Source organism: Acipenser ruthenus, chromosome 2 (genome assembly GCF_902713425.1).
Source record: "Acipenser ruthenus chromosome 2, fAciRut3.2 maternal haplotype, whole genome shotgun sequence".
NCBI classification, from domain to species: Eukaryota; Metazoa; Chordata; class Actinopteri; order Acipenseriformes; family Acipenseridae; genus Acipenser; species Acipenser ruthenus.
This window is the reverse complement of record NC_081190.1, coordinates 92986127-93001854: the sequence shown is the minus strand read 5'-3', so window position 1 is coordinate 93001854 and position 15728 is coordinate 92986127. Positions and strand designations below refer to the sequence as shown.

Genomic DNA, 15728 nt, shown 5'->3' with positions numbered 1-15728 from the left:
CACTGTAGCTGAAGTGCGAATATGAAATGATGATTTGCTATGGCTTTATTGGTGTCATACAGTATGATGTATCATATAAAGTTTGTCATAAATAAATTACATGAGCAGCTAACTGGCTGTCATAAACATCCATTCACTAAGTATCTCTCACAAGTGAAGTTTTAAAAGATTTGTGGATGAGTCAGTGACATGCTTTGGCCCCAAACACATTGCTGAAGACAAATTATATATACTGTATATGATTAATTTACTAACAATGCTGAATGACCATGGGGAGCATTTGTTCTCTATTTTACCCCCAAAAATGATTTTGACTGCCAAGACTGTTGACTGCCAGTTGTACCAAGACTGGTACAATATTGAATGTAGTGTTGTCTATAGCAGTCCTTAGCCAGAAACCTATTTTTGAGGGCAGAATGAAGAGTCATACCCAGTCATTATGCATTGGTAGTAAGTGGATCATATTTAGGGTACCACAGCACTTGTGGGAGAGACAAAGCGTGCATATTTTTTGAGAGGGGATGGTTTACTATTCAGTGATACCAATGTATTTAGTAAGAAAGTAGTCTGAGAAGTTATTCAGCAACAAACTCATCATCCTCCAGTTGTACTGCTTTCCTAGAAAAAGGAGAACATTTTGGGGTACCATTCTACTTGCACATTAAAATATTAGACATATTTTTAAAGAGGAGACAATTATCTATTCAGAGATACAAGGGTGTTTTGTAAGGGGTCTAAGTGAGGAACAATGAGCAATACAGTCCCCACCCCTAGTCTTGCTGTAAATCATTTGTTGTTTAAATTCAGAACCGAACATATGAGACCTATGTGTACTAGATTGTATTTCTTGTCTCAGTGGTTGGTTTGTGTCTTCCAGGAATGCACCAGCTCCTGCTGTAATGCCAACAACTGCACTCTGAAGGCAGAAGCTCAGTGCGCCCACGGGGTCTGCTGTGAGGGCTGCCAGGTAACCTGGCTCATGTCTGTAGCTTGCCCTGGATTCACTGTGTGCTTCAAAATCCAGATCTCTTTCACTCTTTTCTAAATATCTGTCTAGGAGACTAAAAGGCTGCTTTAGCTTTACTGAAACATATTATATTTTTACTGACTAATCCTGTATAAGCTGTAAATCCATTCTGCACATACATACTAACATTGTTCATTAATTCATACATGTTATAACATATTATACGATACCAATGTACTTATAACATAAACGTTTTATTCCTTGTGAAAATGTCTGTACTCTCAGTTAAAAAAACATGCTTCCTTAAAAAAAAAACTGTGCTAAGTTAAAAGTCAATATCTGTATTTCCTTCATGCATGTTATGGCTGTATTCAACAAGTCCGTAAATACAATGCTTGAGCAAACAGTTTTTAAATGTTTTAATATCCTGCTAAACGTGAGTGTTACACCAGAAGTGGGCAGAGTTGGACAAAAAAGAAAAGTTCGATAAAATGTGTTTCTCACTAATGACCCATGTTTTTAGACACAAATAATGTCGACTACCATACTGTACTGCAATCAGGTTCTTTCTGTAGCTAATGTGTGGCTTTGCCTCTTGCTGCCTCTGCAGCTGAAGCAGGCTGGTACGATGTGCAGAGAGCCTGCTGGATCATGTGACCTCCCTGAGTACTGCACTGGCGCCTCCCCCTACTGCCCCTCCAACGTCTACCTCCTGGACGGCACCTCCTGCCTGTACAGCCGTGCCTACTGCCACAACGGCATGTGCCTCACCCACGAGCAGCAGTGCGTCCAGCTCTGGGGATATGGTACGAGACAGACCACGCCCTCGCCGCTGCCCCTGCTCCACCTCTCACTTGAGTCCATCTGAACAGGTTCATCGTTAGAACCACAGCAGGTCACAGACCTGAGTTCAGCAGCTGCTTTTCTGAACTCAAATCAAAGCACTTTATCATTGAAAATGTATTTAAAAAAAACTACAAAGCTAAAAAAACAGAAAACATTATTGTGTCATTTCAATAAAAGGTTGGATCTGATCATCCATATTGTCAGTTTCCTCATGATACTTGAGTCACTCTCAAATGTATTTTAAGAAGAAAACTTTTGAACAACCGCTCCATTCCTTGTGTACCTTAAAGAATAAGTAGCAGGGTTGCGAAAAATACAGCGCTACACGTCCCCACGTGTTGCTACAACTGTTTAAATAACATAGCTGTAATTTTGATTCTCATTGTTAACATCCTGACAACATTTTACACTTATAACTTTAAAGTCTGTTTCAAAGCTCTTTTCAAAATGGCCGCTCTAGTGCACTGATAGTGTAAGGATTATTGCCCACATTGTCAAACAGGTAATACAGCAGTAACGATTCATGATATGGATACTGAACAGAAAAGCCAGAGCACTTGTTTTTTTTTTGTTGTTGTTGTTTTTATCACTCTTCCTGCAGTGATTTAGAGCAGTGTTTTTCAACCTGTGGTACGTGTACCAGTACTGGTACGTGACATGCTTCCAGTATCAATCTGGTTGTACCACTGAACTGCCAACAAAGAAAAGTACTCAGAGCAAGTCTGAGAAATCACAGTGTTCAGCTGTTTCAAAGTGAATGATGGGGAACCAAAGCAGCCGCTCTGTGTTTTGTGATGAACTCTTGTCAAATAATTAGATGAAACCGTCACATCTTCAGTGATACTTGGAGACAAAAAAAAAAAAAAAAGGTTTTATGGGGTAGGTCAGTAGCCATTTAAGATTGCTCATAGTTACTGGTACACCTGATGGCCCCTCCCAGCTGGAGAGACTGGTACTTGAGATGAAAAGGTTGAAAACTAATGATTTAGAGGACAGATCTCAAACCCCAGTGTACTAGACCAGCCATTTTGAAAAGAACTTTGAAACAAGCTCTAAAGTTATATGTAAAATGTTGTCAGGATGTTACATTAAGAAGAAAAATGACAGGTACTATTTAAACAGTTGTAGCAACAAGTGGGGATGTGTAATGCTATATTTTTCAGAACCCCACCACTTACTCTTCAAGAGGTTAAAGAAGAGCCACAACTAGCTGTTCAGCCAGTACTTAGCAGACAACTAAAACAGAGGAGCAAAAAAAAGGAGTAACTGCAGTAAGAACAACTCAAAATTATTTCAAACATAAAAAAGCTTTGAAATGTAATTTGAAACTACTTACTCTTTAAATGCATCTCTTGCTGAACCTGTAGATTATATTTAAAATGCACTGCAGTATTAGTTGAACAGCACATCTCACTGATGCTTGTTTAGGTGCGTGGCCGGCTCCTGCCGCTTGCTTTCAGGACGTGAACGCTGCAGGGAATGCCTATGGGAACTGCGGGAAGGACAGCCTGGGAAATTACGTGAAGTGTGGCAGGAGGTAAGCTCTGGAAACGGGACAGGGGCCTTCAGGTTAGGACATACAACAGGGGCATAGGTATGTCAAACTTCCAGTTCTACACTTATGTAATTGTTTCCTGTCCTCTTCTCTCGCTCTTGTTCAGTGACGCCATATGTGGTAAGATTCAATGCCAGAGCGCTGCAAAGAAGCCCAAGGGGACCAATGCCGTTTCCATAGACACCACCATCCGCTTCAACGGGCGGGAGGTGAAGTGCCGCGGAACCTTTGTGTACGCCACACAGGATGGGGAGGGGGATCTGCCTGATCCAGGGCTGGTCATGACCGGGACCAAGTGTGGGGAAGGGAAGGCATGTACCAGCATTACTTGCACTAGAATGTCTCGGAATTCATTTGGTAGCTTTAGGCACAAGATAAAAGATGGTATTCCGATAAAAAAATAAAATAAATAAATAAATAAATAAATAATTGATAGAGATTCAATGAAGAATCCAAATACAATGTTGTTGGCTATATGTGCTTGTGCTGTGTATTCTCTATTCCCAGTTTACAGTGTCAAACCCAATATTAAAGTCTCCTGGACTTCTTACTAAGTGTATTTGTACCAGTTAACAAAAATGTAATGCAACATATTATATTTAGGTGATAAATAACTATTTCTACACTCAAACTGATTGAAACACAAGTGTAAATACCAGTACAGGGAGAATATACAATTTATTTGCCAAGATGGAGAACTATTTATTGTACAGTACAGTAAATGCACCTGAGTGAGGTTTCTATTTAAATTCTTTGAATTTCAGGTATGCCGAGATCGAAGGTGCCAGAATGCGTCTTTCAGTGAACTGGATGTCTGTGTCTCTAAGTGCCACGGCCATGGGGTAATAATGCCAATCTGCTCTGTGTAGCTATGTGCCACGGCCATGGGGTAATAATGCCAATCTGCTCTGTGTAGCTATGTGCCACGGCCATGGGGTAATAATGCCAATCTGCTCTTTGTAGGGTGGAGTCGAAGAGGTTACGAGCAGAGAGGGATGGAATGAGGGACAAGGGGGGAATGAGATGGTAGGGCAGGGTGGGGGGTAAAGAAGAAGAGGAGGAGAAGAGGATTTCAGTTTTTGATGGGTTGATGAGGAGGTATCGGCACGCCATCCAAGATTGGATAGCAACCAAGGGTGGGGGAGAGGAAAAAATGGTCAGAGGGAGGTCGAGGGGCAGTCATGATGGATGATGATGATGCCTTACAACCGGAGAGGAAGATAAGGTCCAGGGTATTGCCAGATGTGTGAGTAGGGGGGAGTGGAGAAGCAGGTTAAACGAGTTGGTAAGAGGCAGAAGGGCTGAAGCAATGGGGGAACAATGTAGGTGGAGGTTGAAATCGCCTAGGAGAATGAAAGGGTGGGGAAGAGAGGAGGGAGGAGAGGAGGCAGTCAAGATGGTCAAAGAATAAGGAGGGGGGCTGGGGGGATGATAGATGACAAGCAAGGTAATGCAGTGAGGGGAGACAAAGGATGTACAGTAAGTTGGTACTCAAAAGAGGGGAAGAAAGTAGTTATTGGGGGAGGAGGGACAGGGGTCCAGGAGGAGGGCATCAGTAGGCCAGTACCGCCACCTTTACCAACTCAGCGGGGGGTATGGCAGAAAGTGGTGACTGAAGAGGTGAGGGCAGCGGAGGGGGCTGTGTTATGTGGTGTGATCCATGTTTCGGTGAGTGCAAGGACGTCAAGGTGGAGGGAGAGGAAAGGATCTAAGGTGGCTGCGCGCTTGTTGCAGACCGAACGTGCGTTCCACAGGCCTAATTTGATTGTGGAGTGATGTGAGGGAGTTTCAGGGATCGGGGAGGTCAGGTGATGACGAGGGAAGGGAGGTTTTACTGTAAGGGCGAGGTAAATCAGGTTGGAAGGAGTGGAGCGACGCAGGTTGATTACTTTGTGGCGGGGATGTGAAATGTAAGGGGGGTGCTGGGAGACATAGAGTCGGGGCCAGGGAGAAATGGTGATCAGAGTGGCTCAAGGTGCCAGGGGCAAGGAGAAGTTGGACAAGGAATATAATGATAAAGGGTACAATGCAGGGAGAGGAAGGGAAGGGGTGGTAGGTTAAGGACATTAGAGTGAAGGACTTGCTCTCACAGAGCCTGAGGAGTTGGTGAAATCCTGTATGCTTTCACCTACACAGGAAACGGGGGTGGGGAGGGAATATCAAAGTGGGGGTAAGGGAAGGGTTAAGACAGACTCACTCACATTGAGCCTGGGAATTAGCTATAGGGTCTATACTGCAAGCAGGGGGTGAGGGAAGTGGGAGTAATTTAGATAGGGAGAAAGATAATAAATTGGTTGATGGGCAGTGGTTCCAGAGCAGGTAGTTATCAGTCCAGGTGGGAGAGAAACAGTCAGAAACAAAGCTATCAACAAACTACTCAGAACACTAATTTAACTTCTCTTTCTACAAGTAAATAGTTTCTTGCTAGTTTTATACTGCCAAGATGGTTTTATTCCTCTGAAGATGTATCTTTGCACATGCAAGTACAGATCCCTACAGCTGTATTTTGTGCTGGAATGCTACAGAGAGTCTTTTAACTTCTCTCGGGTAAGTTCAAGGTCTTTACTCCCTGCCTGTCTCTTTGCTCCAGGTTTGTAACAGCAACAAGAACTGCCACTGCAATGCAGGCTGGGCCCCTCCATTCTGTGATAAGCCTGGCCTCGGGGGGAGCATAGACAGCGGGCCTGTGCAGAACGACGGTAAGCCCCCTTTTTTAATTTTGAAAGCATTCACACTTTATCAAAAGAAGTTGCTGAAGAACCATACAAAACAGTGGGCTATATTCACAAAGCTTTAGCTTACCTAAATACAGTTTTTCAAATTCTGTTTTTATGCATAAAATAAAGTTGGGATGTTGTCAAAGACAATATAACTATATTTTCTTAATAAAAACAAAAAAAAAAACCTCATGAGCTTTGTGATAAGGGCCAAGTATCGCAACTTGAGCCCTATTTTTAAACAAGTTCAAAAGCATTAGCACATATAAGAATATGATAAGAATAAAATCATTTTGACACTACTTAATTTAATCTGTTGTTTTATACTGTTAAGATACCCAAGTTTCTCTCAGAGAATACGCCTTTGCACTTGCTTAAGAATATTTTTATTTTAATGTTAAATACAGCACTATGTTGCTGTATACTTTTCTGGGTTGACACTGCCCATACCAAGTCACCTTGCTGCGTACAGCCCTACTGGCCTTGGCGATGCGATCGAAATACACTCACTGACCTTCAGTTCTCCTGAGATGTTGTGGGGAGTTGCAGTAAAAGGAGCTATATTGCTAACACACATGCCAGCTTTTCAGATGTGTGCACTTTTCCTGTACTGTACCTACTATCTCCTGTTTAATGTAACCCCCCCATCATGTCCCTCCAGGTCAGCAGGGTCTTGTGGCTGGGCTGCTCTTTGCCTTCCTGGTGCTCCTGCCTGGAGTTCTGGGAATGTTCTACTGCTGGAAAATCAAGACGTCCCCCTTTCATAAGTGGCGGGCCCGGAGGAACCAGAACACTCAGACGTCAAGGTATTCACACAGTCAGAAATATACAGTGCACATGTCAGTAACAGATATATCCTTTATACCATATGGCACAGGTATTGGTGCCTTTAAAAAGTAGGTCACAAATAATCTACTACATTCAATATCTCAGCAGAACTGAGGAATGCCCGTACCAAGTTAAGGTTACAAGGCCAAACTATCTTGAATGTTTCCCTTCAATTTATGCAACAAAGTAATAACAGCATAGGCTAACTTTTGCAAAACAAATTATCTCCTTCTTGAGATGCATATCCCCAGGAACAGGGATCCAGAGAAGGCACGAGTATGTCACACTTCAGATTTACGAACATACTGCTTCTAAAATAACTGGCGATTAAAGTTGTAGGATTTAGGGCTGCTATGTTCCTCAGTGTAATACTTACCAGGCTCCAGTTCTATATTTTCCTTTTTTTATATTTATTTACAGAAATGAGGTGTATGATCAGAAACCAAAAAATGGTCACCTGAACCCTGCTTTTCATCTGAAGACCATCGGATTGTCTAACAAACCCAGCAACGCAAAGAAGGTATGTTTTTATAGAATTCCTCCTTAAGCATACAGCCCTGGACGCTTTACATGTTTTATTTTTTTTAAATCTATTAGGAACAAACAAATAGTGGGGTAATAATTTATTGATTACAGTCTGTGACAGGCATGTGTACTGCGGGGTGAGACGCAAATACACTGATTCTTTATTCAAATAAATTAAATAAACCAAACATAAACAAAACGTCATGGTGGCCAAAATAAACAAACACAAAACACAATGTACAGGCTGGTGAAGTCCAGGGGTGAAGTGTAGCTCGTGAAACGGAGTGCAGGGCTCGGGAGCAGGTGCAGCTGATAGTGCTGCTTCCCGGGTTTGGGATACTGGCTTGATAGGGACAGTTCCCGGGATGCAGCTAGCTATTGGTAGTGCATAGACAGGGTAGAGTGCAGAAGGGACGTGCTGGGTTGCCGTGTAGGTGCTTGTAGCGCTGGTGATTCCAGGTGCAATACTGGCTCAAGAGCGTCAGTTCCTAGGATGGCAACAGCGGTCTGGATAGACACAACAGGTACACAGACAAACAAACAAAACACTTAACTCCCGACAGTTCTTCTCCTTCTCTCTAACTCCTTCCAACACGACGTGTAACTTCACAGTACAAAAGAAAAGAACCACCCCTTTTCAGCGCATAGCTGCTGTTTATATTGATGTGGCTGTCCTCAAAATGACAATCAATTAGCCAATTTGAAGACAGCCACATTCCGCACGATTATTTCTGGCAGGGAAGGTTTTTAACTCTTTCCCTGCCAAACAAAACAACAATAATAATAATAAAACAGGGTTTTTCATACAATACATTTAAATAATAATAATAATAATAATAATAATAATAATAATAATAATAATAAGCAGCATAGGGGCGGGCATACCCTGCCACACAGTCTTTGAATTTGTCAGTCTCTGTGTAGAGTAGGTGGGCTTGCATAGTTAGAGAGGCACAATGTCACAGATTTGAATGGAATGAGGAAAGCTGTTTATTTACTCTCAACATTAAGGATTCTCCAGACAAGCGTAAAGGCAGATTTACAGATAAATGATAATGCCAATCAATATTTGATGCACAGAACCCACAACCACTGATTACAAACACCACAATGTAAAGAACATAAAAAACATAAAAACAGTACTAAATAAAAGAAATGTGGCATATCAGATTTTTCATTTACACTGGAATTGAAATACTCTTATATGAAAATAGAAATAGAAGTGTACAGTATACTTGAACATCTGGTCTTTGACTGTCATTACATATGTGTGTGTCAACCACCAGTCTTGGACAAATATTTCAAGATTTTCAGTTTTAGAAAGACTTTGAGAAAGTAATTTGATACCTGATCAATTTGACATTTTAAAATTAAAGTAAACACATGAAATCTGAATTATTTGTACAGCCTGATTTCATTTTTTTTTTTTTTTTTATAGGCAAGCGCAAATAAAAGTTTAAACATTTGTCAAAGAATGCTACTGGTTTATTTTAGTATACGTTCATGTGTATATTCTTGTGTTTTTTATGTTCTGGATGGTCAAACAACTATCTATAACACTTACTGTAGTGATAAATATGTTTTTAAGTTAAGTGTACATAGAGACATTTTAGAATTTGTTATGTTTACCTCAACTACACTTAAGAACAAATCATCTCTACTGTCTTATACATCATTACTTTAAAGAAAATTGTGTTCCTTTGCTTTTAATTTTTTTGACACTCAATTAAATCTGGGCCTTTTGCTTTGCTCTCTTAAGCGGTAGTCTGTGTGGTTACCATATTGATGGAATGTTTAGATTTTTTCACCTTAGACTAGTTCCATTTCATATACTCCTGAAATCAAATGCAGTTGTATGCTGTGTCTTAATCTACTGCACTGGAGTGATCTGATTGGTCAGAAAGGTCGGGATGGTGTATATCATTTCATGCACTCTTGTGCTGCAGCCGTCCCACCCGAGTCGAGAGGTCCTGCCCTTGAGGTCGGGGCCGGTGCCAAACAGATCCCAGCCTGTAAACATTGTGCGCCCCCTGCGTCCTGCGCCCACCCCGGACATCCACTCCGGACACCCACTCCAGACATCCACCCCCGACATCCAGAGGAACCTCAAAGAGCACCGGCCCGTGAAGCCACCCGCCCCTGCACAGAAATCATCCAGCCTGGCTGAGAAACTGATACCTCCAAAGAAACCTCTGCCCGTCCACCCCACGAGGACACCCTTGGTAAGAGTCTGTTTATTATTATTATTATTATTATTATTATTATTTTATTATATTTAGCAGATGCCTTTATCCAAGGCAACTTACAGAGACTAGGGTGTGTGAACTATGCATCATCTGCAGAGTCACTTACAACAACATCTCACCCGAAAGACTGAGCACAAGAAGGTTAAGTGACTTACTTAAGGTCACACAGTGAGTCAGTGAGTGAGCCGGGATTTGAAGCCCTTTTTTACAAGCCCTTTTCTTTAACCACTGGACCACACAGCCTTCTGTTTATTATATTGCCTTATAAAAAATATTTCAGTGCCTCAATATTTCTTCATCTGTCAGTGAATTAGTGAATGGCAGCTATACAATAAAGTATAGTACTTTATAGATTTTTGTGGATGACCTATGAAAATCTTGGTTTGTTTTATTGAAAGTATTTTGTAATTATTTTGTGTTGAAAATGCAGAGTTTCCAAAGTAGTTTGTATTTAGTATTAGTATTTTGTATTGAAACGTGTTTTGCCCAAGCCTGGCCCTACATATACTGTATACTTTGACATGGCTGACCATACTTTACCAGCTGCCACTGTGCTTTACCTCAGTCAACCTTTATAGGGGAATGCCAGTGCTCATTTGTGCTTCTGGCGTTTTGTCCTCCGTTTCCTTTGAAGCTGGTGTGCGGCAGGCAGCCGAGGGGCTCTCCAACCCCACCTCAGAGGCCCCTGCCCCTGAACCCCTCCACAGGGCCGACGAGGCGGGGCGGGAACGAGATGCTGGTGATGGTGCCGCCGGTGAGCAACAATCCCGTCGGGAAAGCTGCTGTAATCCCTCCAGCAAAACCACTCAAGTGAGTCCAAAAAGAGCACTGCAGGAGAAGTAGTAACACACTGTCTACAGTACCTGCTTAACATAAAGCCTTAGGAAAACATTTCTAAGCGGTCATGTCCTCCGGTCCGTCTCTCCAATAGAGAGATGACAATTGCTTAGGAAATTGGTTATGAAACTCAATCAAGGAATATAAGAACATGTCTATCTTAGGTACTGTACGTATGTCACATGTACATTTTTGCTATCCTCTGACTGATTTCCCTGTAGGGTGTGTGTGTGTGTGTGTGTGTGTGTGTGTGTGTAGTGTCTGTTACAAAGCAGATGTGCCTATAAAATACCAAAATAACCTCAAACGTTACCAAATGTCAAACCTGTGACACTGCAAATCACATGCCAAAAAATGTTAAATCAAGGAGAGCACATCTTCAGCTACTCCCTACTGTTTACATATTTTTTCTAAAGTACAAGTGTGTTTTTAAAAGTCTTCTTGCTAAAACATCTGTAGCAAAAGTCTAGAGAATCTATTAAAAAAAAAAAAAAAAAACACATTTGCAGTAAATCCACTTGCACTCAGAAAATGCCTCAGTTTCCCCCTTCTTAGGGTGGCATTTGGTAATGTTTTGAAAGTCATTTTTCCACCTACCTTTCATTGGCTTTAATTGTTTTTCAATAAAAAAAAAATTGGTGATGGAAAAGTGCAGAGGCAATATTTTATTCTAGAACCTTTTACAAATGCTCCTCATTAAAAAGCATTTTGTGATGTGGCAGTATGGGACCACATAATGGCCTGCTGCAGTCGCTATTTAAAGAAACACTCTGCTATTCATCTCATCTCTCTCCTAGGCCTGTACCAGGTGCGAAACCTAACACAGCCTCATTCCCATTTCGCAAATGACCCGAGGAGAAAAATGATGGGACTACAATCGTCTTTTTTTTTTTTTTTTTTTTAATTGTTTGATTTTTTAAGTGAGACTATTTGCACTACACAGTACCGTGTATGTAGGCAGGGCTAGGAGCTCATCCAGCTGTCCAGCCGTCATGTTTAACTCATGATGTGAATGCCGGGACCAGCACTGGAGGCTCCATGCTCGATCTCCAGAAACCTGGGGACTGCGGTCACCGCCTCCCTCCTGCCCATCCTACACAAGATGACGTGGTTGTGCACGAAGAAATGCAAACTGAGATTAGATGAAAACATGAGGGGGGAAATAGGCCTTCTCAAATCCATCGGCCCATCATATCTGTGCATTATTAGCATTGTTTATTATTGTTACTGTTAGAGTATTTTGTAAGCATAATGTGCCAAATATTTTCATTTATTTTTGCTTAAATTATGACTGTAAAAGTTTTTTTTTTCTTTCATTAAAAAACACCTTTACCAAAAAAAGTCTGACCCCCCATAAACCTAACAGCTCACTATTAACAAGGGAAGTTACAGCCTTGTCCGATTGGGTTCAGACAAGGGTTGTATACTTTTAAAAGTTCCTAAAAGTTATACAAGCTGATTATGCATACAATTGCCATTACTCTAATAAATGTGGAACCCTTAAGGTACAGTTTTTTTTGTAAGACTTGCCCGATAAGACACATCTTATCTTGTGCAGCAACCTTGAGGTAATATACTGTGTAATATTGCAGAATAGAAAAATGTCTTATTCTGCAAAGACATCTCATGAGACAACAGCCTGTCGTCTCGCTAAATGACTGTCAGACTTATCCAGCACTTGAAATACCAGTTTGCTATTAGTTAGTTTTATTAATTAAAAAAAAATCTAATTGTTCGCAAATTATGCTGCATTGCTAAATTCAGTTGTTTTAAACATACTTTTTCATTGCATTGTACTTGCTATATAAAAATAACACACTGTGAACATTCAGAGTGCTGTGGTTATTTCAGTCATGAGGATAGATGTAAACAATGCACTCTTCAGGGTCTTCAGCTATCCTCATTCGAAGAAAAATGACAGTACGCTGAACGTTCATGGTGAATTACTCTACATGTGTTCCACAAGTAGGCTTTCAGTGGCATTCCCTCTTTTTACTGCACTAGCAGATTAGATATTTAAAGGTATTGTTTACTTGCTGTCCCACAAGCCACAGATTCTGCACAGCACTATTTACCTATATACCAGTAAAGCACTTTCTATTGGGCTGTTAATGACTTTACATAGACTCATGCCGTGATATTTCAGTCTTGAGTGTGATGCTGGAATCGGAACTGTTTTTGTTTATATATTGAAAATAAACGTAGTTCAAAGTCATATTGGGGTTATGTTTCCCAATGCCAATGAGTGCCATTACAGATGCACAATTCTTTGTCAATAAAAGTGTAACAGTGATGATCCTTGTACCCAAGCTGATTAATGTGGATAAAAATATATACATTTGTGTTTAAAAATGATATACCTGGCTCCCAAGTGGCGCATCCAGTAAAAGCACTCGCTAGAGTTGCAGGATGCGCTTTATAGCCTGGACGTTGCGAGTTCGAGTCCAGGCTATTCCACAGCCGACCGTGGACGGGAGCTCCCAGGGGGCGGTGTCGCCCGGGGGGAGGGAGGGTTAGGTCGGCCAGGGTGTCCTCGGCTCACCGCGCACATATTTTAAATAATAATACAAAATACACACAGGGGCGAGGTGTACCCCGTCACATGGAGGTAAGCTATTGTAAAGACATAGGGCCTATATTTAAACGGTTTTATAATTATAAATGTTAAAAAATTAACAGATATCGCTTACATGTTGTATTTGACAAAAATGAATACAAAGAATAATGTAGCATTATATTGTGTGCTTGACAGCAATTTATACATTTGTTTACAACAGTCACACAAAAATAACATGCTGAACTTGTACTACTATACATTAACTATCATCAACAATGTTTGTTACATTTTTATTTTAAGCATACACTGGTTAAAAATGCAGCACATCTTAAATTGTTCACTTAATCAGAATAAAGAGAGTCATATTAAAATTTCCGTTTACAAAATTCAGTCAAACTTGAATTTGTTACTTAACAAAAATATGGACAGTAATCAATTTCTGCTTCAAAATGCCGCCAAATACACCCACAACCAATGCAGATTAAGCAAGATAAACAAAAATTATAAAAGGCCATTTTGAAGTACATAGTGTAATAATAATAATAATAATAATAATAATAATAATAATAATAATAATAAATGTAATGACCCGGCAGTCTACGCTAACTAAGAGGTCTTATTTTGCTGTTGGGACGCAGAGGTGTTGAGCAGCATGGGGCAGGCGAAGACTCAAAGAGAGCTTTTTTGAAAAAGCATCAGAATAGTATTCTACTCACAGTTCATTGTTGAATTTAATGTAGCATCAAGTCTGTTCTGCTGCACACAACTTGGCTATCCTATTGTTGTCTTCGAATAGTTAAAAAGAAAATCCAAACACTGCTCTTTTGAGACATATTTACCAGTGATGTAATCAAGACCAAAATTTTGAGACCAAGACCGAGACCAGTATATATGCAAACTACATAGAAAGCAATATTCAGTGGCTCATAGGCTTCACAATTGCTTCAATAATTATATTCTCATGTTTTCATTTGCAAATATAGGACTGTGCTTCTAAAATCACTGAATCTTTCACATCAGATTTTTAGAAATAATAAAAGCAATAAAATGCATTAACTTTAAAAAATATAATAACATAAGTACATAAGAAAGTTTACAAATGAGAGGAGGCCATTCGGCCTCTCCTATAGTTGGTGCCTTGACAAACTGCGTTAGGAAGCAGTCATTTGTCATTTCCACCATTTCAATTTCGTCCGTCGTGCTCCCCACCTGGTTTTCCCATTTTATATGGGGGAAGTTGAAATCCCCCATTAGATTATTTTGCTTGGCATCTGAATTTGGCGGTCTATAGCATGCTCCTATTATTATGCCCTTTGAATTTTTGTCCATTATTTTGACCCATATTGATTTGGCGTTGTTTTCTTCGTCCAGATTTAACACCTGGGCTTCAAGACTATTTCTTGTGTATAGCACTACCCCTCCGCCTCTTCTGTCCTGCCTGTCTTTCCTATACAGTGTGTACCCACTACTATTATATTGGTCTCCATCACTCTGACAACCAAGTTTCAGTAGCACCTGTCACATCGTAGTTACTTGTTAGTGCAGTAGCTTCAAGTTCTAACATATTGTTTGACACTTCTAGCATTTAGATAAATACATTTAATGAATGTCTTACCTGAGGTGTTGCCCTTTTTTTTGATGTGGTCTCCCTTCTGTTTTTTTGTTTTCTCCCTTCCTTTCTAGTTTAAATGCTTCTGAACCTCCTCAAGGATCCTTTCTCTGAGTAGATTGGTTCCCTTTTTGTTTAAGTGCAGTCCGTCCCACCTATGTAGATAGTCCTTGTTGTAGAATGTGCTCCAAAGTTCAAAAAAGGTGAAGCCTTCCTGTGTGCACCACGATTTCAGCCATGCATTTTGATTATGTATTTCCAGCTGTCTGTATGCTCCTTTGCAAGGTGCCGGCAGTATCCCAGAAAATACCAGTTTTGGTCTTGTCTTTCAATTTCCTTCCTAGCTCTCTGAATTTGTTTTGCAGGGATCTTGGCCTGTCTTCCAATGTTGTTTGTACCGATGTGGATGACTACTACCGGGTCGTCTCCTGTTTGTTCTAGAAGCTGTATATATTATTATAATGAATATAAGCATGATATAAAATGAAGCATAGGCTGAAGAATTGAGTCTACTTCTTGATGCCTTTTTCACAGCAGATTAGCAGAAGACACTGGTATAACCAGATTACAGTACTGTATTGTGTACATATACAGTACTGTGCAAAAGTTTTAGGCAGGTGTGAAAAAATGCTGTAAAGTAAGAATGCTTTCAAAAATAGACATGTTAATAGATTATATTTATCAATTAACTAAATGCAAAGTGAGAGAACAGAAGAAAAATCGAAATCAAATCCATATTTGGTGTGACCACCCTTTGCCTTCAAAACAGCATCAATTCTTCTAGGTACACTTGCACAAAGTCAGGGATTTTGTAGGCATATAGTCAGGTGTATGATTAAACAATTATACCAAACCGGTGCTAATGATCATCAATTCAATATGTAGGTTGAAACACAATCATTAACTGAAACAGAAACAGCTGTGTAGGAGGACTAAAACTGGGTGAGGAGCAGCCAAACTCAGCTAACAAGGTGAGGTTGCTGAAGTTTACTGTCAAAAGTCATACACCATGGCAAGACTGAGCACAACAACAAGACACAA

The 15728-nt window shown here is 40.4% G+C and overlaps 1 protein-coding gene across 1 annotated transcript in view; it reads left to right on the top strand.

Moving 5' to 3' along the window:
• The window catches only part of LOC117408575 (disintegrin and metalloproteinase domain-containing protein 33-like), a 96735-nt gene extending 81420 nt beyond the window's left edge, over positions 1–15315 (top strand). The window contains exons 13-23 of the mRNA XM_034013690.3: positions 878–967; positions 1578–1773; positions 3242–3350; positions 3475–3679; positions 4133–4210; positions 5959–6067; positions 6747–6891; positions 7334–7433; positions 9385–9660; positions 10319–10494; positions 11319–15315. Coding sequence (XP_033869581.2) covers positions 878–967; positions 1578–1773; positions 3242–3350; positions 3475–3679; positions 4133–4210; positions 5959–6067; positions 6747–6891; positions 7334–7433; positions 9385–9660; positions 10319–10494; positions 11319–11370 — 1536 coding nt within the window. The 3' untranslated portion in view covers positions 11371–15315. The remainder of the gene's footprint in view (positions 1–877; positions 968–1577; positions 1774–3241; positions 3351–3474; positions 3680–4132; positions 4211–5958; positions 6068–6746; positions 6892–7333; positions 7434–9384; positions 9661–10318; positions 10495–11318) is intronic.
• The last annotated feature ends 413 nt before the right edge of the window (positions 15316–15728 follow it).